General features: G+C 41.6%; 1 protein-coding gene across 2 annotated transcripts in view; it reads right to left on the bottom strand.

The window, feature by feature from the left end:
• Positions 1–25737, bottom strand: part of SHROOM2 (shroom family member 2) — a 110463-nt gene that overhangs the window by 16440 nt on the left and 68286 nt on the right. For both annotated transcript variants that reach the window (XM_035114461.2, XM_035114460.2), the window contains exons 3-5: positions 19421–19552; positions 15131–17789; positions 12972–13072 (exon numbers count right to left, since the gene is read on the bottom strand). In XM_035114461.2, the coding sequence (XP_034970352.2) occupies positions 12972–13072; positions 15131–17789; positions 19421–19552 (2892 nt within the window). The remainder of the gene's footprint in view (positions 1–12971; positions 13073–15130; positions 17790–19420; positions 19553–25737) is intronic.

The following is a 25737-nucleotide window of genomic DNA, read 5'->3' as shown; positions in this document are numbered from 1 at the left end:
ATATCAGCCCTATCTCCCTATTCGCCAACAGAACACTGGTTAGGGCTGAAAACTCAACTTCTCCTCACCTAGGCTTTTCTCGCCTCCACAGGCATGCGCACACAGAGGAATCACTTACTTCTGGGATTCTGCCATTGGCTCTTTCGCCTAATACCGTGTTTCCCCCTTTTTAAGACACCGTCTTATTCTTTTTTTTACTCAAAAAAACCCACGGTGTCTTATTTTCAGGGGAATGTCTTGTACCTTAAGGCCTCCTCGGAGGGGCCAGGCAGCTGGCTCGGGGTGCTGCTGGGCGCTCTGTGCGGTGCTGCTGCAGCAGCCAGTTCCAAGCACCAAGGCAGCAGGCTGCTGGCTCAGTGCTCCGCCTGGTGCTGCTCGGCGCTCCGCTCTGCAGCCGCTGGTTCCGGTGGCGGGGCGGCCGGCAAAAAAGGAAAAAAAAGAGGCCAAGCCGCTGCGCTCTGCCCGGCGCTGCGGAGCGCTCTGCTCTGCAGCCGCCGGTTCCGGTGGCGGGGCGGCAGGCTGCCTCGGGCAGGCAAAAAAAAGAGAGGCCAGGCTGCTGGCGCGGGCGCTCCGGGCGCTCGCTGCTGCAGCAGCAGCCGATTCCAGGCCCCTCTGGCTGGCTGGGTCCCGCTGGCTGGCTGGGGCGCTCGACGGTCTCGTTCTACACGGCATGGAGGTATGCCTTATTTTCGGGGGGTGTCTTATGTTTCACTAATGCTAAAAAATGCTGCCATGGCTTACTTTCTGACTACGTATTAAAAAAGGGGAAACACGGTAGGATCATCGAATTGTAGAGTTGGAGGGACCCGGAGGTTCACCTAGTCCAACACCCTGCAATGCAGGAATCTTTTGCCCAACATGGGGCCACTCAAACCCACAAAACGGAGGTTGAGAGTCTCCTGCTCTACCACCTGAGCTTTCAGGTGGCCAGTGTTAATACTAAAATTCAAACCCACGGGCAATATTTCAGAGGCAACATTTTGAAAGCAGTGTTTACATCAAGGGGTGTAATGCAAAGCTGCACATCTTGCCTCCCACACTAATAAGTTAATCACCACCACCGCCGCCACAACCATCTAGTGCTGCTTTGTGAAGTGGCTCTTACTATATTTCATTATCCCAAGAAGGTATACACAGATTCCTTTCCAGTTCTGAATCTAACTGCAAGTAGGCACAAATGGGCCCAGGGTGGTAATTGAAGTACTAATGGCTTCATTTCTGTATAGGCATTCTATGGCCCACTCATTTGTGTATATGCGTGCATTGTCTCATTTTTCAGCTCACAGAATCATTTCTACTGATCAGCTACATTCAATGTGAGACGTTAGTGTTGTATACAGTATACGGAGAAGAGAAGTGGGGAAAGGGGGTAGTAAATCTCACACTATTTTACTTAGTGTATGTGTGGGGTTTTTGTGTCAGTGTCACTTGGGTAGGTTGTCTTTCTATTCATTTATTATTTTTCCTTGGTAGTGAGTGAGATGGGTGGGGGCAGGGAATGGTTGGTTGTCTTTAGTTGACTGCAGTAAGATTTGCTTGTGTGTGTGAGAGGACGACGACTGTTGGGTCAAGCTAGCCATACTGATTCGTATGCTGTTGGTAGGTTTTTGTTGTGGTCTTGTTGGGCTGTGTATGTAATAAAAGCATTATTGAAAGTGTTTGTGTTTAACTTGCATTTGGATAGCCTCCTTTCCCCCTCTCCTCCCGTTACACTGTAATGGCTATTGACTAAAAGCAATAAAAATCTGATTGACTTGACTATGGGCCATTATTTGTGGCGCTGTAAAAAATAATTCAGAGATACTCTTAAGGATTCCTCCCAAAGCTGTATAATAACGTTCCATGCAGTAACAGTCGGGCTCTGTAGGGATACATCTAAATTATGCATTGTTCTTCCTCCTAATCCCTGTTCTGCTGAAAACCTCTTAATGCTCACCCAGTTTGACATGAGCACAAACTGAAAGCACGTGATGTAATCATACTGAAGCTGAGCAAATCTGTGTCTACCCAGTGCCTTAATGGGAAGGGATCTGAAACCCTGTGCACATCACTTTTGAGTTCTATAGTGGGGGGGACGACACATATATCCAAATGCTGTTGTTTATTTGGCTGTATAGGCTACACATAGTTAGAAATCTTAAAGGTGTATAACTATGTAGCCGTACAGCCAAATAAACAACAGCATTCAAGTACACAGATATAAATATATATCCTGAATAGTCGAAGATACTAAACAGAAATCCCATTTGATTGCAAAACACGTAATAACTCCCAGCTCAGTTTGTAAACTCCATTGAAGGGCATTGTGTACAGGTTAAATACACGCATGCATATATTGAGGAGCCTGCTCTTAGGAAAATTAAGTTGCAATCCTTTGCATGATTAACTGGGAACATGTCTCCAAGAACTTAAATAATAAGAGTGACTTATGGAGAGTCACTACCAGTGAGTGTGTAGGCCAGGCATCCCCAAACTTCGGCCCTCCAGATGTTTTGGACTACAATTCCCATCTTTCCTGACCACTGGCCCTGTTAGCTAGGGATCATGGGAGTTGTAGGCCAAAACATCTGGTGGGCTGCAGTTTGGGGATGCCTGGTGTAGACATTGTTGAGCTAGACAGACCAATGGTCAGACTCATCATGTGGCAGCTTCCTATGTTCCTATATGGGGAGAGTTGCAAGATCAGATCTGGCCCAGCATCCTGTTATCACAGGGGCCTATGAGAAGCTCTCTGAAGCCACCAAAGCTGAGGACAGACATTACATCAAGAGAGGACTGCAAAAGTACATTGCTCAGCCACTCTGCATCCCAGCTTCACAAATGAGCTGGCAGAGCTGCCATGCCAGTGAAATGAATGTGTCTGTTTTGTCTGTCCCTTGCTGTTCCATTTTTGGCTGCCGTCCCCACTTCCTCCTTGTGCTGTGGAAAGTTAGCAAACTACCATGTGTGCCTCGGTGCACATGACAGGATGCTCTCCATCTCAGGCACTGGGATGTGGGGGGAGAGTTGGAGCTACAGCAAGGAAGCAATGAAGCAAGCTTGGACCAATTTTTGCTGTTATGGTTACCCTGTCACCTCAGTTGTGATGCTGGGAAGAACCCATTGAGTTTGCTGCGCTTGGTTTGCACCTGGCTCCCCACCCCCACCCCAATGCTCAACATTGAAAAGCAGGATGAGTAATAAAGGTGGTTTTCAAAGTAGTAGTAGTAATAATAATAATAATAATAATAATAATAATAATAATAATAATTTATTCCCACTGCTTGATCCAAAAGTGCCCAGGTCCCAAAGCAGCAGAACTCAGGTGCTCTAGCATTCTTACACATAAAGTGGAACTTGGAGAAGCCTCTGAACAGTGGGCTGTGGGTTGCAGAGATGCACAGATTATTGGTTCACAGAATCACAGAACTGTGGAGTTGAAAGGGACCATGAGGGTCATCTAGTCCAACCCCCCTGAAATGCAGGAATCTTTCGCCCAATGTGGGGCTCAAAGTCACAACCCTAAGATTAACAGTTTCATGCTCTGACAACTGAGCCATCTCAGCCAGCACTTCCAATTAGAAAATTTCAGGCAGCAAGGCCTAAGGCAATAATGGGGAACCTATCCCCCCCCCCGATATTGCTGGACTCCAACTCCCTCCATCCCTGACCATTGGGCCATGGTGGCTGGGGCTGATGTGAGTTGATGTCCAGGAATATGGGGCAACAAGTTCCCCAACCAATCTTGGCCCTCTTTGAAACAGCTAGTAGAGTAGACAGCTCTGATAATGCAATGGTTGGATCCAGTTTTTTTAAAAAAACAAAACAAAAAACTTTGCATTTCTTATCCCATTGAAAGATCATTTATTTATGTCTCCTTATGATCTCAGAACACTGCCCTAGGAGAACTGATAGGAAGTACAGTATTGTATAAGTGGACAACCAGACAGCTGTGGGAAGCAGGAGCTGAGCGTAACCACACTCCGACCACCTGCGATTCCCACTAACTGGTATTCAGAGGCATACTGTGGAGGTGGAACATAGGGGTGTGTGTGTGTAATGGAGTATCCCTGAAAAAGATATGACTGGCTGAAACCCTGAAGAGGAGGACTCCACACTACAACATTCTGTTGCAGGTTCCATTTGTACATAATGAATGCACATATATGCCATACTCTTCAAAGCATAGGGAGCCTAAACAAACTGGAGTAAGATAAAGTGTTCCATTCCCCCCCCCCAAAAAAACAAGTAAGGGGAAGAGCTATGTTACAGGTCTGTACCTGGCCTAGGGAAACAATATTTAGGTACTGGTGCACAGACGTGCACACAAACACACACATTGCAATAAGCTCCCTAATTAATTACACATTGCATAGCCATCTCCTCTTGCAATTTTGAGTCTTAGTAAGTTCACCAGCATGGACGTGCCAGGGCTTTTCTTCTCCCCTAACAAAACATCTCTGATCCTTCAAAAACCAGGGAGAAGTTTTGGCTACAACATCAGGGCACAGGGTTCTTTTTAGCCCCAGGCTATACCACACCCACACAGTATAAATATACTGTGGTGGAAAAAGAATGCTTGTAACAAGCTAGAACAAAGCGTATCCTCATGAACTTGGTTAATGCTTACCTATAATCATAAGCGAGTTGTCATCATTCCTTCTTTCCCCCATTTAAGTCTTTGCACAAATGTAGCCAAAATGGCACCACCCTCTAGGCTCAGGGTAACCCTGAGGTTTGTGAGAGTACAAAGAAGCCCCTGAGAAAAGCCCATACGTATCACTCTCCTTGCTAACAGCCAATGAAGACTGTGCTTCCTTAGGGGCCATTGGTCCCACTTGTGTAGCTGATTCCTAGGAGGGAGAATTGAAAACTGGGTGGGAGGCAGAAAGAAATGGCATGTGTTGAAGAATGGCATGGCTGGTTGACAAGCACTGAACAGGAACCGTCTCTGCTGCAGTATTTGTTACGGGTCCCACTTGTGTAGCATTATAATATACAAAGCAGGTTATGATCAGATGTGTGCTGAAGGCCTTTGCCCATTCTTTTGGAAATGTCTGTACAGGGGGAGAGAAAGGGTTAATAGGTGGACCAATAGAAAAGCCCAGAGGCGGAGCCTGCCTGCTTTTAAAAGGCTTAGCCAGAGGTTTAGACAGTTGGGAAAGACAGTTTGAAATAGAGAGACAGTTAGTTCGGTTGGTTTCTTGTGGGTGGGAGGTATAGGAATCAGAGTGTGTTAGAGACAGAGGGTAGACAAAGAGAGTGAATTACAGTGTTTCAAAGTATTTAAAACTTGTTTGCGTTCACAATAAACTGGAACCTTTGTTAATATGTTACAACCTGACTGAGTCTGAATATATTACTGGGGAAACCTGGTTGGTGGCAGTGGACGAGAACAGACGTGGTGGCACAGGGTCAATAGTCTGTGGAACGACCGGGGGATCTGTGTGAACGCCACAGCAGAGCAAACCAAACGTGGGCCTATTATAAATCTATAACAGTCTGAAACAGAAAATGATGCATATACAACAAAAAGGCAGAGAAATGCATTTCTGAAATTCGCTGATGACACCTTTGGGTGGCATTCAAGTAAATTTCACTCAGAGTAAATTAATGGATCTAAAAATAGTCATTTTACATTATTTCAATGGGTCTGCTCTGAGATAAATGCAGTTGAACACCAGTCTTCGTTATTACCATTTGAGCAGTAATGTAAAGCACAAAAATCCAAGGTGAACAAACTATAAATGATAACACTATATTTTCCAACTTATGTGTTGACAAAACCTGATGGTTATAATGCCAATGACTGCATTTGAAATGTTTATTATGAACATTAAATACAGCATTATTATTTACTGTTTGATCACCTTGACTTTTGTGTTTTGCCTTGTGGTTTACAGAGATATTTTCCTCTTTATTTTGGTTTGTTATTTGAGCAGGCAAGCCTTACAAAATGGCACATTTACTTCTGCAGGGGTAACAGTCTCCCGCCCCTTTCCTAGGCTAGGAACTGTGCCCAGAAGTGCATTGCAGGGGGCTGAACCCTATGGATGGATCCCTTCCAAATCTACAATTCTATGATCTAAGTTGTGTGTTGCAAACAATGCTATAGCTATGTAACCAATTCTATATATATTGTGTGTGTGTGTGTGTGTGTGTGTGTGTGTGTGTGTGTGTGTGTGTGTATAGCTAAATATAAAGAAGGATCTGCTCAAAGAACAAGCAAATTAAAAGTACTGGAACACGTGAAGACATATCCAAGGACTTCCTGAGAGATATAAGGGAGAGGGAAGAGAGAGAGGAAAAATGCAAGTGCAAACATATTACAGAGATTACATGCTATTAACCCCTGTAAAATATATTCTGATATTTTGAAATATATTTCCACAGCCCTGAAAAATGCCTTTTAGATGCAGTATCACTATAAGTCCAAGATGCATATATAATTTAGGTCATTGGAAATGGTATAACTGCTACCTACCACTATAAATGACACTCAAATTCAATCTCATACAGATTTGAACAAGTCACTTATTTAAGAGCAAGGCTCCAACTCCCACCAGCTGAGCCAGCAGGGCCAATAGGTCGGGCAGGTGGGAACTGGAGGTTAACAGCATCTGGAGGGTCATTCGGCTTCCCAATTCCTGATTTAAAGATTGAACTTGCCGTACTGCATCATAAACTGGTAAAATGGTACCGGGGGGGGGGGGGATAGAAATTTCTCAGCTTCTTCATCTGCTCATGTTCCAATGCGACATATACCACCATCTACCAGCAATACCCTTCTGCATTCTACTTAGGGCAAATAGGCCAGTTGCTACACAAAATAATAAATGTGTTTAAACCTCTTATTTTAAAGGGCAAAGTTCAAAACCAATATTCAAAAACATTGCTCTCTCCCAGGACACTGTGAAAGTAGCCTTAGAGTGTCCATCCTGGAGCAAATGAACTTCAAAGTGAGAAGGCAACATGAAACTACCAAATCACAATACATCAAAAGGGTCAATGCTATGGGCTTGTGGGCTGAGTTGTGTGTGTTTTTTAAAGCATATTATGTGTGTTACTTGGCTTACCAATGCCAGGATACCTGTGTTATCAACAACTATTTTGCAGACCTGCCACTCTTAGATTCCTAATTATTCATTTTCCTCTGACCTCACTGTTCACAACCACATATATACCTATAACAGGATAGCACTTCATATATCTAAGGAAGTAGACAATCATCCATGAAAGCTTATGTTGTAATAAATGTGTTTATCTTTAAGGTGAAACAAGACTCTTTGTTCTTTTTGCGGCAGCAAACCAACACAGCTACCCTTCTGGAAATGGTTTCCAAAGGATTTTATTTCAGCGAACTAAGCCACGCCGATACATTGCCAGGCTCTTGCAGCAGATTCTAAACCAGCTGCAAAAAGGCAATCCACTTAAACGGAGTCAAATCACATTCTATAAATGGCAATCACTATTGGAACAAAAGAAAAGAATACTTCGCATTGCTGCAAAAGGGTTGATACAAAAATCATTTGCATTCCTTGCACTTAGTCCTTTAAAAAAAGATTGTTTTGTGTGTGCGTGCAAGGGAGAGATTAACCCCCTCATTTGAAGTCCCAAAGCAAGGCATACTGGTATTAAACGTTAAAAAAAAAATACCAACACTACACCAACAGCTAAACACTAGTAAATAATACAGTATAAGAGAAAAAATAAATTATGTGTTTTACTAATAGCTGATTCGGCACAGGGCTAAAGAACAGGAAGCAAAGATAAATCCATCCAGTTCTCCCCCACCCCCCTGACCTATTTTCATCAGTTAACAAAGCAGGCACACCTTTCAATATCAGTTTTTCATTCCAACTAGGGTTTTGGTTTTTTGTTTTTACTCACCAATTGCTTTCAGAAACCCCAGCCAATATTTCCGTATACTAAGCCTCATCTCTCCAGATGCTTCAGTAAAAATAAATAGCAATCTCCATCTGAACCTGCATCACGCAGTGACAATTCTGCTCAAAAAGCTGTAAGTATGGAGATCTCACATCACGCAGCAGCAGCAGCAGCAGCAGCAGCAGCAGCAGCAGCAGCAGCAGCAGCAGCAGCAGCAGCAGCTAAAAACAGGCTTGAAGCCACATAAATGAGGGATGGACGAGGCTCACACCAGAAAACAAACCATTTTTGAAAAGCGCTGCCTTCTAATTCCAGACTGCATTATGCTAACTGTGAAAACAAAAGCAGCCACAAACTGCACACGCAGCCCAATGCCTCTTGCTGCAATGAAAGAGTTCCTCTGTCACAGTGTTCCTTTAAATAATAATAATATAATAATAATAATCGAGAACTAAAAGATACATTAAAAACAAAAGTACTATATCAGGCAGTGCCTCACCCACTGTAATCTTTTATAGTACTTTCTGCAGGCAGGGATGGGCAAACACATCTTGCACGTAAAGGCAAGGGCTGCAATCCTGCCTACGATTATATGAAGAGAAGTTCCATTGATTTTAGTGGGATTTACCCACACATAACTCTGTGGTCAGGATTGCATTCTAGAAGAACAAAAGGAATACTGAGCGCTGCAGCGACAGCAACAATAAAAAGCTTTGAACTTACTAATTAAGAGTCAACGCAGTACTTTATAGACCTAAGTGCTACTGGAGAACTAAGATTTGTTAGCTTACCAGAATCTATAAACATTTTGCTGCTATTCAGATGGATTCAGGAAGGCTGTATCCTTGCAAATACATCCCAGCAAGGCACAGTGAATGGAATCTGCCCCAGCCTCTGTTTCACTCGCTGACATACAGATGGTTTTCAAAGCCATGCCTCACAACAGCTGGCTTGTTTTTGCCTTCTCATGTGACTGACAAGTTCATACAATCACTGTCAACTTTAACCTCAGTGACAGAAGGCTCAGCTTGTTTTATACGTTACATCACCAGAAATTATTGACCTTCGGCAGAAAAGGTTGTAGACTTCAAAGCTTTGTGTTCTTTTTTAACCCCTCAAAAAAGAATTTTGCAAATGCACTGGTTGTGAGTTTCATTGTTTTTATTAAATATTCTAGTGTCATAAACAATAGGCGTGGAACCTGCAGAAAACATATTATTGTGCTTGCATAATTATTGCCTAATTGTGACAGATACAAGGAAGGTATCTTTTATAATTGCCTTCAAAATCTCACACACTGCCCTGCAAATTACACCTTCACACTTTTAGGGTTTGGTAAAAAAACCCCACAATGGAATCTTTCTTGCACACAGAAACAACCAGTTTGACCAAAGAGGCACACACACAAAAAATGAACATGTGTAATGCTAGAAACAATGGCTCTATCATGTTACCTTCACATCTCAGGGTGAGGGGGATATCTGTGCACTGCTGTCAAGATTTAAGACCTCCAGTAGGTTTACAGGAACTAAAGGGTTTGCTCATATTTGTGGCACAAATAAACATTCTGTGTATCTTTAAAAACAAAACAAAAAAGATGGTTTGCAATAACGTTCGGGGCTACAAACCATTCTTAGCCATTCACCAGAAAGAAAGGGACGTGCAAGCAGTTCAGTGCCACCAGATATATGTCTGATGAAAGCATGGTGTGTGAACAGGGTCAGAAACGATGCACAAGCTTGTTCCTCGTAAGAAGAGCCCTGGTGGATCACACCAAAGGCCTATGCGGTCCAGCATGCTTTGCCCTACAGTAGCCAACCAGTTGCCAATGGGATGCTGAGAAGAGAACAGGAGGGCAACAAACGCTCTCCTCTGGAAAGCATCCCAACATGGTCTAGGAAATCACCTCATTGAATCCTAGGTTTGTAGGTTGCAACCTTAGTCACAAATTGTATGTACATACACCACGCAGTATAATTTTATGAAAGAAAATTATTTACTTACAGTGGTACCTCTACTTACGAATAACTCTACTTATCAATGTTTCTACTTACGAATGGAGCTCCGTCCGCCATCTTGGATGCGGTTTAGATAGGATTTATTCTACTTACGAATTTTTAGATAGGGTTGCTTCGACTTACGAATTTTTTCTCCCAATGGATTCCTATGGGATTCGACTTACAAATTTTTTCTACTTACAAATGTGCGTTCGGAACGCATTAAATTCATAAGTAGAGGTACCACTGTATATGTTTACTTATAAAGCATCTTGGCAAAGCTGCCTAACCAGCATTCTTAAGTCATGAGGACAGTCAGAAATGGTAAAAGCAAAAAAGCAGGTTAAGAAGTGGCCACCTTGTGTGCCCTTCTTAAAATTTATTGTACAGCTTGATAAATTTCTTCTAATTATTCACACATTGGGTAAGATAAGTTACCCTGCATTATTTACTTGGCAACATGAAAAAAGAGGTCGGTGGGAGAATATTATTATTATTATTATTATTATTATATTATTATTATTATTATTTAAATTCAGGACTAAAATATTCCATCTCTCAGTTTGGTAGTCCAATTTTGAAGTTTAAGAATACAGACTTGCAAACAACTTTTAACCCATATAAGATAAAGGAAATCTTATTATTAATGAAGTCGCATTAAGTTTTATTGTTATTTAACTTAAAAACTTGAAAATAAACCAATCCTAGTTCTTGCTCTTGCAAACTGGGTCATATGACCTTGGCCACAGGCATGACCACAACTCAAGTCACCTCTGCTACTTTGTATGGGGAGGGTTATGATAGCATGAACCAGAAACATGTTTAAAATGTACACCCTTTGAGTGACTTCTTTGACTAGCCTGAACCCAACTGATAATCTTTCTCTCCAAGAACTTTTACCACCACATACATATATGCACAAACTTGCCACCTCGCTGCTGCAACCTGCCTGTGGCAGCAGGGCAGGGCTGCACAACAAACTAGATTTTTTTCTCAGAAGCCAGAGAGATTTCCGTGCTTTGCATTAATCACAGTGTAAATATAACCAAACAAATAACACCATTGGTTCCAGGAGTCTTATGTCATATAAATTAACGATTTGTAGCTTACTGATAAAAAGGTAAATGTAAACATAAAATGTCCATGTTCCTTCGAAGTCTGTTAATATTTAAGAGATCGAGAGCTTTTTGTTTCCCATGCACACTCCCAGATTGCAATGGACAAGTTCCAATCTAGCATGTCAATACCACTTTTCTAAAGATGAACTAAAAAACGTGGGCCAAATACAGAAAGAAATTAGCGTTGTTTCTTTCTGAAATTTTATTACAGTATATTAAAGAACCGGTAGGTAGACTTCAGTCTTGTATATGTAAGCCCCACTTCTAAAAAAATACTGTGAACAAACTACATATTTTTTCAACTAGGTGGTCACTAAACAGTTACATGACAAATGTTGAAAGAAAACTTGATTTTAGAAGATTTGGTGTCTCCCTTTTAGGCTTACTGAAATGGGTGGGAAAGCAGTAAAATGAGTCCTACACTAAACAACTAAGAACACCAATGTCCCATATGTATTTTATCAATGGCTATTATTATTAAATTTATTACTCATCCTTCAGCAGCAGCTGCCGGGATGGGCTGTAACAATTTAAAGTTCAGAATTTAAAACAGAGGACTGTACAGCCAAAGGAATGGGTTTATTAAAAAATAAAAGTTATAACAAACCACATCAGAATGTTAAATGTGCAAACCATTTCAGGATTTTAAAAATATGCTTTCAGTGCACATGTATGCATATATAAAAGGTCCCTGAAAAATACCTTGACTTCCATTATATCCCACGTTCTTATATGTCTGGTCACAGTTTCCGCAGTTTGCTGCTGTTTCTTTCATGCAGCGGATACAACTAGGTCAAACAGACCCTGAGCTAGGGAAGGGTAAGTACGGTACATCAATTTTGGTTTCTTTCAGTTTTTCATTCTTCCAGTATATCCAAGTATGCAGCCATGCTCTGAGGCACACTTCCAATACAAAATCTGCCTATGCTTCCTATTTTGCTCCAACATGCTGTGGTGCCCATAATTCCATAGCGAAGAGCAGCAAAACACTTTTGTGCATTTATGTGTGCTAAAAATGACAAAAATGGGGCCACTTTTCAAGGGCTGTGACAATACTTCTCAAACTCAACTCCCCGGAATAACTTACTTTTAGTCTTCTCAAATAGCAACAATTAGCTAAAATGCACATGCACACACAATCTCCAAGCCTACCAAGCAATTTTTGTCCTGTCCATCAACAGGACATAGTCAAAGCTCCTTGTATGCAAAGGGATCAAGTGACATAAGGCTGCCCATGCCAATGTTTTAAGCCAAAATGAATAACCTGACCCAGTAAAGGAAACAAAAACAATCAGGCACCTCCTCTTATGAATGAACTATCCATTGTTCCATTCTTAAAAGCATTTTTGCTGAAAGCACTTAATGCATTCCCTAGAAATACAGTTTAGTGCCAAACCTACATTGGCTATAAAGTACATTCTACAGGTTTCTCTCTCTCCTCCAATGCATGGTCTGCAGGCACGAGGCTATCACCTTGCTGAATCTAAGTAGGTCTGAGTCTGGTCAGTGCCTGGAAACCTCCTGAGGGCCACCAACATACTACCAAGGATTCCATGATGGAAACAAAACATATGATAACAGAGTTAACACTCCCTCATGAATATGTGAGAAGCTCAAAGACAATCCTAACCACGTCTATCCAGAAATTAGTCCTGTTGAATTCAATAGGATTTATTGCCAGGTAAATGGGATTAGGAATGCAGCCTGAAGTCTTATGTGGATGTAAACAGCTCTAACATACGGTATATGCAAGAAATATCTGAGAATTACCTCTGTAGTATTACTATACGCTTAACAGAAGTTGCATATTTAATGGTAGCGATTTTCTTTTTCCTTGAGAAATAAAGGCATATCACAAAGCAAAAACAAAAAAACTATTAAAAGCAAGTTCTTTTAATAGTTTCAACTCCTGCTGGATAAAATTAAGCTAACCATATTCTGCAGTCTATGCCAATAAGCCCTGCACACAGAAACACAGAAAACTGCTTACCTTAAATTGCAGCTCCTTTCACCAGATCTTGCTGTAGAGCACGTAAGATGTTCATCTTTCCTTTTATTTTCTGCTTGTCTCCTTGCTTCAGCTGATGCTTCCTGAAAAAAGGTTTCATAACACAGTAAAGCACCAAATCATCAAGTTTCAGTCTGCAGAAAAATATATTATTACACACCCCTTCATTTGTGGGTTTGTTTAGAGTCCATAATATATCCACTCTTATGCTGATTTGGCTTAAAGCACAATAGTATATTCCATGCAAGCTCTCAGTTGGCTTTACAATCCTTGTACTCAAGTTACTAATTCATCTGACTGGTCTAGAAAGGAACAACTTTTTTTCACTTTGGCAAAAACTTGTTACTTGCAAGCATTTTAGGACTCTCAAGAACTGTGTGCGTGCACACATGGGTGTTTTGGCACATGCACACAGGAATAATAATAATAATAATAATAATAATAATAATAATAATAATAATAATAATATATTATTTATACCCCGCCCATCTGACTGGGTTTCCCCAGCCACTCTGGGCGGCTTCCAACACAATATTAAAATACAATAATCTATTAAACATTAAAAGCTTCCCTAAACAGGAAAGAGGGTGTGTGTGTGTGTGTGTGATCTCTTTTAAAAGTAGTTAAGACATGGAGCTTTTAGAACTTAATTGTCTTAAAAATGCTAAATAACAAAACTTGCAAAAGATGGATGTACACGACACCTTGTACCAGAAAGCCATTGCCAGCTACACATATATGTGCTCTTACAGCTTCCACACAGAACACACCAAAGGTCTACTGTCCACAGCTACATTCTATGCTACAACTACATCTGCTCCAAGACAGATCCAGAATAAAAAGTGACACCACTACCTGTCACCTAGTTCCCAGATAAACACATTCCCACCATCCTCACTGATGACCTACAGTTCATTCCAGATACTTCCCTCTCAAAGGCCTGGAGTGGTATGTCCTTGTCCACAGACAGCATTCTCAGCCAATCTAAACCAGCTACTAATCAGCAACAGCAGACCATATATTAACACTCACAAACAAGGAGTAGAGTAGACCCTGAAACCAACCCAGATGTCAAGCTGTCTCTATATCTGGAAAGTTCTCTGCTGAACTGATGAGCAGGTCTGAGGAGCCGAACAGGAAATAGCTTTATTAAAGGAATATGTACAACAGGCTTTCTGTCCCTTAGCTACTTTCTCACTTTGCTTCCAGCCCTGCTTCCTGCTTGGGCCTAACCAACTAACGTAGACATGGGAGGTGCCCTTAAAGGTATACTCCCTTACAATATCCGTCCTGGCAACACTAATACTGGTCCTAAAAATATCAGCTATCCAACATCAGCTGCTCGTTCACCTGCCCGTGTTCTAGGGTTACATATGGTGTCATCTGCCACCAAAGGAACATAAAAGCTGGTATATAGTTAGTCAGACCACTGGCCCCTACAGCCTAGTATTGTTGATGCTGCCTTGCTTGTTCAGAATCAGCTGTTTAATAATTTTAATTGTGCAACCCCATTTTTTTGTATTACTGGAGGAGAAAAAGTTGCCTAAGGTTACATACTTAACATTGAGCTTCATGTGCCATTTTGTTGCCCAAAAGCAAAGCTTAGAGAAATTCTTTTGGGCCTATTGAATTTGCCTGGCACTTTACCGTTCCTGAATAATTTGGAGCCATCCTGGCTACCACAATGCTCGCCCTTGACTCCAAATAATTTATTAATGAATTAAATAGTACCAGTCAAAATACAGGTCCTTGAAGGATCCTGCTGCTTACTTTCCCCTATTGGAAGTACTGTCCGTTTACCCCTACCCTTTGGTTCCTGTTATTTGACCAATTATAGACTAGCAAGATGACCTGTCCTCTTATTCCAAGACTGATATTCAGAAACCTTTGGTGAGGAATTCTGTGAAAAAGTAGATAACGCCTATCAATACAATTCCTGTTTGGCTGGTAAGCCAAGCTGATATTTGTAGACCGTTCGGTATGTTTGTAAGCGTACAGCAGGCTCTAAAATTAAATGAAAATGAAAAGCAATCATGAATCTCCTAGATTACTGTCAGTTGGTCCTGTTAATCTCTTGGTCTTAAACATTTTGTTCTCTCCAAGGCAAAACATTTAAGGGTAGGAATAAAAGTGCCCTTTACCTGTTTGTAGAAATCTGTGGAAGGGGATGACCTGGACCGTTCATGTGTATATGGAGATGTCTCAAGCTGCTCATGGCCAGCATCAAGGATGTTGTCAGCTGAATGGTATCTTCCTGAGTTCCGAGTTTCTATAGGTATCCTCTGCTCCTTCCAAGATGCCTGGTATTCTGCGAAGGTTTCCAACCTAGGAGATTGTCCAGATTTTGCTTTGCGGCCACTGTAATGGACACTTTCTTTGGGTCTACTGCATGCACCAATCATATTCTCAACTCCAAAAGAAGCCGACCTCATCCTCCTTTCATACCGTGATCCCTCAATCTCACCTTCGTAAGAATTGGTATGAGGATCATTAGGAGTCTGTACTTCTGGCCGGCCATACGGTGCATGTCTTTGTGAAGATTTCTGGTAGGCAGGCTTGCTTGTTTCTTCAAAGAACTTCCACCTATCTGCAAAAGAACCCAAAGCTTCCTCAGAAGTAGTTGGACGGCGGCGTGGCCGGTAGTCATCATCCGACACCCCCACTTCATTTATCTTCTCGGGCTCAGAATAAGATTTCAATTTTTGTTCCAGTGTGAACCTCTTCCTAGCTCCAATGCGAGGAACGTGGTGAACGTTATTACCAGGTGAAGTCTGTTTAGAAGACTGCCTAGCCCCAAGGAAGCCTGCCTCATCTTCAGAGACAAGAGGCAGTGGAGAAGAGTTATAATTATTTGTCTTCCGGTCTGGAAGATAATCCGCAGAACTGGGCTCCAGGTCCCTTCGCTGGAAAGAGGTGGCCTTCAAGACCCTGGCCTGGGCCTCTTTCAGATTGTCTTTGTATACGTTGGTAAAAGAACTTTCTGATGAGGAGTTTATCTTTTCTGCTGAATCGGGTTTCCAGTTCTCAGCATACTCTTCAGTCTCACTTGACCCTGCTAAGACAGCTGTGCTTTTGCTTTTCTGCAACTTTGCTCTTTTCATCTGGATCTCATTTCTCAGTGTGGTAGCAAAACGATCACTCCTTCGTGCATTTTTGCCCAGGTTAGCATCGAATGCAGGCTGCTTAGTAGTCTCGGCTTCGGCAGCAGGATCAGCCTGGCTTTTCCCTTCCTGAGCTAAAGAGTGCAACATTGGGGTCTTCTGAGGAGAAATTTTGTAGCTCTCTTCTTGACTCCACTTGAAATCTTTTGGGGGAGCTTTACTGGTGGGCACTAAGACACATTCCCGCCCATATTCCCGCTCACAGTAACTATCATGGTTCTCCTCAAAGTTCTTGGCTTGCACTGGCTTTTCAGGGAAACTTACCTTTCTAGATTCTTCCGTTACAACGGTTCTAACATCCTCTCCTTTATTCACTATGTAATGACTGCTCTTTTCACATACATCTAGAGAAGGCTCAACAGGCTGCTGAGGTAGACAGTATTTGGGACTTTGGATCATTGTAGTCATAGCAGGACTCTCCTGTGGTCCAGAGGAAGCGTGGTTCCCTATGCCAGTATTCCGGCATTCATCTTTGAGTAGTGGTCTCGAGTTTCCCTGAACAGGCTGTTTCACTGTCACACAGTAATAGCGGCTTAGCCCTGCGTTGTCCATTTTCTGCTCAGCACTCATGTCAGAAGAAGTGGCAGCAGAAGCAGTACTATCAAAAATCCTGGTGTGGTTTTGATGGCAGCTACGTTTGTCAGTGGGCCTTTCTTGGATGCCAGCATAAGTGGAGAGTTGCCGCTGCTCTTTCGGTGATGCAGAGACTTTTGTGTTGCGATAGAAAGTGCTTTCATCACTGTACTGGCGCTGGTGATGGTGGCCATAAGTGGGCTGTGTAAATCGAACGTCTGTGCTGGACAGAGATGATTGCAGCCTGCTGGAATTTCCTATGATGTTGTTGTTGACCCTGTCCCCGGCAGAAGGCAAACCACAATCCAGACTGAGATCAGATCTGTAGCTTGGTTTGCTGCTCTGGCTACCCTCGGAGGCCCTGTCGACTGCTCTGGCATCTCTCTTTTGTTGCTCTACAGTTTCGGCACTCCAGTCACTCTTGGCTTGCAGCCTGTGCTGGACTTCAAAGTGCTGGGTGCTCTGAATACCCTCTGAATAAGCAGCAGCGTGGGCTCTCTCGTGGCTTTTGGTGGCAGCAAAGCTATCACTACGAAGAGGTGGTGGTGGTGGTGGAGGGGAGGGTGACTTTTTCTTCTCTGGGACATACCACACAGGCCCAAAATTTGATCTCACGGACCCAGAATACTTTGAATCAGAATGATCTTCCAGCCGGGGGCTCCTGTTGTTTTCATACTGTGGCGCTGGAGGTGCAAAGCAGGTAGTTTTCTCATCTAATCCTCCATGATCACTTAGAAATGAGGCAGCCTTGCTATTTCCTGATTTTGGGGTTTCCCAGTGACTCACCTTGTACCCAGCATTCTCAACTGAGGCAGCATCTGCACTGGACAATGTGTGGTCAGGTGTGCTAGAGCTAGTAGAGAAAGAGCCGTAGGCAGAATCCCTTTTGCTGGGATTCCCCAAGTGGTCAATACTACTGTTGGACTTTGCAGAAGACATCTGTCCATATTGATACACCTGGGGTGTGTGATCCCAGCTGTCCATGCTTCCAGCAGAACTGAACTGGTCTGAGGTGCGATGGAGATTTGACTGGTCCCATGAGCTTGACAGATCATGGGAAGAGGAGCTGTAGCAAAATATGAAAAGGGCTCTCGTCAATATAGCGACAACAAAACCCATACTTTCTGTTGGTAGAAACAGCCATACTAGATAATATTACAAAAATGCAAATATTATAAAATCAAAATGCAAAATATTATAAAATCAAAGTACACCATTTCTGTACTTTACATATGCTGCTGCCCTTTCCCCCACCCCTATTTTTAATAATATATCTGCTGTTAAATATGTATTCTGTCTTATAGCTGTATATGAGACAAGCAGACTCTTGTTTTTCACAAGGATTGAATTGTGGAATTTATTCCATCGTGAGTATTTTGACGCTGCTGCTTATGTGCTTGATGTATAGAATCAAAGAATGTTAGAGTTGGGAAATATTATGTTATGTGATCTCTCCACATTCATCTCCCTACTCCTAGGTTGTCCCTAAGGGAAGTCAAAACAAGTAGAAGTTCCCATGCAGCCAGGACCCATCTGTGACTATAAAGTCCATGACAGGTTTTCATTCTACTGTGTAATACATGCCAATGAGAGCATTTGAAGAGTATATAACAAAAGCATTTTAAAAAATAAAATAAAATATGTGATTAGGCACAGAGGAAACTGTTTCTGAAGCCATCCAGCATACTGGACAACAAGGTCTATAGAACAATAGGGACGGGTTAAGTGTTCAAAATAACTAAGAAAGCAGCTTTATTTTAAAAGTTTGAATTTGTATTATTAACACAAGCAGCAAATGGTAGCAAATGTCTAAAGGCCACTTAATGCTCTTCTTTTTAAAAATAAACATAGCATGAAACATTTAAGAGTACTGTACATTACTTAGTACTCCAATAAAACTGAATCAAGTACCACTTTAGGACCAGGAATGGCAAGTACAGTATACTTTCTCCAATTTTATTTCTTTTTTTTGTAAATTAAAAGTCTAAATATTCTGACATATTTTACATGCCACCAAAACAAAGAAGCAAATGGAATGCAAGGTCTGTGGCTAAAGGAACGCTTTGTGAGAGTTTGTAACCAGATCGTGGTATACCTGGATTACAGAGAGACATTTTACCACCTGAACTAAGATGTTTTCCCTCCCCAAAATAGTTCTCACACAACTCATTACTGAGAAACTTTCAGCAACTGAACAGGCGACGATGTGCCCTACCCAATTCTTATGAATTGCTACATAGCAAGCAGAGATGTAACTAGAGAAAGCAATTGCATGACAATTCTTTAGGCATGCTCAGAGAGAGTGCGTTTTGCTCCTAAATGCTTGCTTTGGAATAGGAGATTTGGTTTCTTACTCCTTCCATTGCATTTTAGTACTTTTAAGGGGCTTTTCCACACCTGAAAACTGACGCCTGAAGAAAGGCCTAGAGAAAAGAAAAGGAAAAAAAACCTGCCGGAAGAACCTGTAGTTCACTCTATTTACATAGCTGCATAATGGAAAATACCCTGCAGTCTAAGGGCGATCAGGCCCTTGTTATATCTAAGTTCCCTCATTACACAACTCACTTCGTGCACAAAGACCAACTAAAAAAAACACTGTGCGTTGCTGTCCATTTTAAGATAAGCAACAAACCGAGGCAAGCAATTATTTTCTTACCGTTGGAGCTGGATGCATGTTAATTTTAAACAGGAACTCACCTTGCATGATACCGAGAGTGCCAGGAAGCACAGGGATTGGTTGAGGAGAGCCGTGACGTGGCTGTCTCAGGCTGACTCTCCGTGAATTTGGTCGCATGCCAGGAGTGGGGCCTGCAGGCTAGGTCATTCTTTCTGGAATGAGAAAGGAAAAACATAGGCATTTACTGCATATATTTTTAAAGCAATCAACCTCAGACCTAATTAACAAATGCAGTAAGTAGGCTCAGGTTACAGAGCAGTGTCTGCTGCTCTAGGAAATCACCTTTGAAAAGAATCCAGGTGCTTTTTTTAAAAGCACTTGAAATACAGACAGTGAGTCAAAGCCTGGAATGTTTCACCTCTGCGAGGCAGAGAAAAGCACCTACTGGTTAACTATGAAATCCCTTATAATATAGACACATACCGTCTATAACAATTAAGTCTTGTATAATTGCATGGAAGTACAGAAATGAGGAAATTTGCATTTGAGCAACTCTCATTTTTAAAACCAGAGTAGGTGTGGTTCAGTGGATCAATGGCGAGGAGCTTTGATCCAGATTCAAATACCTGCTCATTAAGAGAGAAAATGTAATGTAAAAACAAAAAAACCCAGAGGGTGTTCCCCACATTTCTCAGTAGTGCTGCAAGCCCAGTTTTCCCAGTCAACTGGCACAAAAGCTTCCTGGGCTATCACAAACGTTGGTTCGAGAAGCGAGCCTTAGGCCTCCCTGTCAACTTTGCCATTCCCTATTGCCATCTTCTCCTCCAGTAAATGGAGAAAGTTATCAAACTGTCCTGCACCTGCCTGCTTGAAGCAGTGCAGCATCCAATTCAGGACTCAGCATCACTGACAAGCACCTTAGGAGGTCGATACACCAGGAGGCGCCTGAAGCCAACCATCTTACCTTGCTCCTGCTTACTGCTGTTGCCTGCTTACTACACCCCTTTCCAAGCATGCAAAAAGTGACAATAGTCTATAGAGAAGGAGCCCCTGTTCTCTCCTTGTGAGCCGAAGTAGAGAGTGAGCTCACAGGGAGAAGCCAAGCAAATGGCGAGTGGTGACAGCGGCAGGGAGTTCCTCAATGGCATCTTGCCTAATGGCCTCCTAAAAACATGGGAGCCAACAGTGTTCCACCAGTTTTAGGCACTTGGTTGCAAAGCTATGTTGGGCATGTAGGAGGAGGAGAGGCAGGGAGGGAGGTTCAAGACCAGCTACCTGCTCTGGTCACTTGACAGTTCTGTTGTGAAATCTGTCACAAAGGACCAAGGGGCCCGTTTTCACATGGTGGTTGTCTCTCAACCCATGTCCATAAAGAAGCCAGCATCAGAATCCAGTATGCTCAAGCAATAGTTGTCCATTTTAGCTAAATGGCTTGAAGGCTAATTGCTACAGGATTTCACACAGCTTGGCACTGTAGTACGGTAGTTGCATGAGGTTGAATAGCCTGTGTGGACATGCTATTCTGTAAGAGCAATGCCATTTCTAAAAGAAAACACATGTCCAAGTCCTTCATAAATCAAACTTCCCACACAATGCTGCCAACTTAATGCTATCATTGAGTTCTGCACATGCAAATCTAATCCCACAAATTCAATGATAATTGTTGTGGCTGTCTGCACAGTTAGCTGATGAATCATGCAACTGTCTAGTTTAAAAACAGTAGCCTCACAGTGGAATCCCATGCATGTCTATTTAGAAGCCCCTTTGAAATTCAATGGAACTTACTTTCTGATAAGTGATAATTGGTAGGATGGCAGTTTAACCACAAACTGTTTATTTGTTTGTTGTTTGCTTGATATATATGCATGGAACCAGAATGGTTTGTACATACAGTAATGTGAATGAAACATGAGACTACAGACCGACTACATGGCCAGATGCTTATCATGGAGAAATGGAAGTGGGAAGGGAGGATTTCAGAATGGATTCCTGGATTACTGAGAAGGGTTTTTCTATTAGGGGAAGGGATAGGGAATGCTGTCTTTGTGAAACCAACACCATACCTCATGGAGCTTCTCAAGATCTTCGTAAGATAGCTCCTGGCCACATGAACATCTCTTTCAGATGGCATTTTCTGTGTTACAATATCCACCACCAAATTCATCTTCCTGAGCCGTCAGGGAAGCAGAGGAGGAACACAGTAGACCAGAGGTTCTCAGACTTTTCCATAGTGAGTCTCACCCCACATTAGAAAAAAAGGAAGCTGACTGACAGTCCTTGCTCTCATTCCATGATTGTCAGCAAGGAAAGACAGAGAACATGGTCATGCCAGTCTGCAGAGGAAAACTAGAGTAGCATAAAGCCCACTAAAAAGAGGAATTTGCCTAAACCCACTCAAAAACCATGGGGATAGAAACAAAGCAAAACAGAGAAGAGAGATTTGGGGTTTTGCTTCTTTCTGTGGATGAATTTTGGATTTTTTTAAATTAAAAAAACAACAACCCACACTGCATGTTTCTGAAATACTATGTGAATGCTTTCGGCTTTGTTAGTACACTGTTATAGGCTGCTATATGGGAGAGGATTGGTTTAGATCAGGCATCCCCAAACTTCGGTCCTCCAGATGTTTTGGACTACAATTCCCATCTTCCCCAACCACTGGTCCTGTTAGCTAGGGATCATGGGAATTGTAGGCCAAAACATCTGGAGGGCCGCAGTTTTGGGGTGCCTGGTTTAGATTATTGTATCATGCCAACATGTTAGTTACTGAGAAGAGCCAAATTGCAGTGTTGTTGCTTTTAAATTGAAAAGACCCCTTCAATCAGGCTATCCAACACAGAAATTAATCCCAAATCCCTTGGTGCAAACAGAAAGAAGTCTGAAAAGAGAAAGAGCAAGATATTAACAAAAATTATACTGCTAGAGTGAAATACTTTGCAGGCAACTAGAGTGGTTAGTACTGTATTTCCTACAATTCTGCTGTATTAACTATAAGTGACAGAATGAGAACATCTGAGCCCAGAAAGCAACTCTGTTACTAATGGCAATAGTAATAACAGCCTTCCTTTGTGTTCCTAAGCCTAAAGAGATATGATACACCTATGAAGTCGTCCCAGAGAAGGAAAGCTAAAGTTAAGATTTGAGGGGACAAGACAATGAAAGAAAATATTTTGGCATTTTTTTTACACCGAGGAGATCACACTTCATAGCAAGTCTTCAATTTTTTACTGCATGAGGTTATCTTTATTAACACTTTCAGTGAAATTTATTTCTGCCCCCCACCCAGTGTTATAAGAGCTGAAACATAGCAGAGTTCTCTGACACAGAAAGCTAGAAGCTCAGTTCCTGACTACACTTAAAGGGAGTGCCTTGACTGTGGCATCTATACATGCATTTGCATAGTTATAAGCATTCTTTGCATAATGTCCTGAAGTGTATTATGCAAATAAATGGAGTGAAACAAAATAAACAGGAATTATATACAGGTATTATATATTCTTGTCCCCTCAACAAACACACAGACACACACATACACAATCCCACCAACCCACGACTTGCAAATTTAATGACATACTAACAAAATAGAATTGGACAACAAATGTAACCAGTTGCTTTGTGGGATGAATTTCCACCCACCCACTGGCATCCTAAAACATGTTTCAGTTTTGAAAAATAAACATTTTTCCAATTTGAAAAGTAAACAATAAACAGTCTTGAAAAATAAACAATAAATAAAATAGACAAGATCACAAAGAGAATTTTTGAAGGTATGTCTTAAAACATAAGTTGGTGAGGGTTATATATATGCCACGGGGCCTCTTTTAAAGGAATATATATATATATATATATATATATATATATATACATACATACATATACATACACACACACACACACACACACACACACCTTTAAAAGAGGCCCTGTGGATACAGAGTACACATAGTACACATGATCCACGGGGCCTCTTTTAAAATATTCACCTGGATATTTTATGTACCTGGATATTTTACATGGTAGGTGGTAAACACACACAGAGAGAGAGCACTATATACTTATGTGACAATGTCATTCTACAGATATTTTGCTTTTTAGAAAGTGCCCAATGTTTTGAACAATAAGTTTATGCTCCTTCCCCCTGAAATACATAGCTGTATGCTTGTATGTTATGTTTGTGCTCATATAGTATTGGATGATACTGACCTAAGTCATATTCAAAGTATTACTTAAATCTATTGATTTCATTGGGTTTACTCTGGTACGGTGTGAATTAGTTGGAAATCACCCACTGTACATTTGTGGTTTGTACTGTATTCAAAAGGTGGTGATGATTGCTTTGTTTTTTTAAGCTCACACTTAGCAATGGGACCTAGCTAAAATCTAAAATATGTGCCACTGCCTTCAATGGGACTTAGAATTGTGACTAATCCTGGTATATGACAGCTGCCACTTAACATTTTTGCTAGGATATTTACCAATTCCAAGAGACTTGGTAACATTGCTGCTCAGATTTATTTTCATCTCACACAGCAGTTTCGTGCTGTGACACAAACTAGATACGAACTTACTGATGGGATGATAAATTTAGAAAAGAAAATACGTGCTGACATGGAAGGAGAATTTTCAATTCATCGTTCTTTTCTTCAAGAAAAGCATTCCCACCCTCTTTTTATAAGATGACAGCAATTGCTTACTGCTCACATTTAGAGCAAAATTCCTCCCTCTACTGGCCACTTCCTCTGCAAAATCAGCACCACTTTGAAAAGAAAGAAATGCCAGCTAGAAAAATGAGGAGATAAGAACAAATCAGTTTCTAGGTCTTTCTGGACTGAAATGTCTCTCTGCTGATCTAACTCCTCACTAATTCAGACAGAATTACATTATGATGCTACTCCTCCTGTGTGGTAATTCCACGCTGACAAAATCTGTTGCTTTTTATCTTCAATGTTCTTCACAATAACTGTCCCAAGTTTGGACACATCACCGTCAAGCATATACCAACAAAAGTATTAATCTACAGTGCGTCTTACGAGCTTACCTGTTGCCAAGAAAACATGCAATTGAGCATTCAAAACAATCAATTGAAAATGCAGTGGTATTACAGCCATATATAATGCATGAATGAAATGTGTTACCAAATGATTCCAGTTCTACGCAGCACAGGTCTGCATTTTTCCGACTTCTGAAGTCTCAGGTAAAAAGTGGAACAATTTCCCACGGGATAAAAATTGACACATCAGCACCCATTACTGAGCCATGCATGACTAAAAGGTGTTTTGGTCATTCTTGGGATTCTTGATTTGGGAATTTTCCCAATCACCAACACTTATGCAATTTTATCAAGTTATTGTAACACAGTCTAGGCTGGTAAGAGATGACATTCATCATTATTATCCCTTCAAGAAACATTTCGTGCTGCCTGTTCCTTTCAGCTGGCATACAGTGAAGAACTATTTGCTTCATCATACAACAACACTGCTGTAATTTCCTTAACTGTTCCAGGTACTTCATGAGCATTCTCTCCATAATCCTTTGAACATAACCCCATGGGAAAAAGTCAGTATCATTGCTGCCTCGTTATAGATGGTAAGGCCCGTTTTGGGAAATGGCAGCTTGCCCAAAGTCACCTAGGAAACTCAAAACTGTGCTGAGATGGACCATGTTTGACACTTCTGCCTCAAAGTTCTTGCTCTTAACCACCAAACCAAACAAATTCTGAAAGGAAATTCCTTTCTGATTCAGCTATACCTACTGTCTTCAATCAATTCGGCCACCAATTTAATTACTCCAAATTTGCTGCTCCTTTTAATGCAACCACACACTATTGGATCAATTATATTTTCACCATGGGAGTCAAGTTCTCTGCTAATTTGAAAACAAATATGAACTCCATGCCCCTTCAGTCAAATTGAGGTCCTTAATTGATATCTAGTCCTGGAGACCAAGACATCCACTCAGGATATGTGTACCCTAACCAATATATCTGCTCCCCATCATCCCCTTCTCCAGTGCTAGAAAAAGTACCATGTCACATGAATTTATAGTGGCAATAGTACCCTGTTTCTCAGGTACTGGGATAATTAACTGTGGAACAGCATCACAGATACATGGGTGTGCTCAGAGCTTCTTTCCATCTCTGCTTAATTGAGTTCAAGGGGAAAACCCTGCCAAGCGGCTATTGGTCTCTTAAGTGTGTGTGCATTTTAGCAGCAATGGACCTGTAGCCTTACTGCTATAGATGGCAATAAAACACCTTGACAGATGGGCAGCCTACTGATGCCTCATGTTTGCCTTCTTATGATACAAAAAGGAGATTCATGGCTGTGTTTACGGGATCAAGTTTACCCTTCTACTGAGAGCCACCAAGAAAGATGTTTCATTGCTCTTACAGCAAGGT

Source organism: Zootoca vivipara, chromosome 4 (genome assembly GCF_963506605.1).
Source record: "Zootoca vivipara chromosome 4, rZooViv1.1, whole genome shotgun sequence".
Lineage (NCBI taxonomy): Eukaryota > Metazoa > Chordata > Lepidosauria > Squamata > Lacertidae > Zootoca > Zootoca vivipara.
Note: the sequence above shows the minus strand (reverse complement) of the source record. Positions and strands in the feature narration are given on the sequence as shown.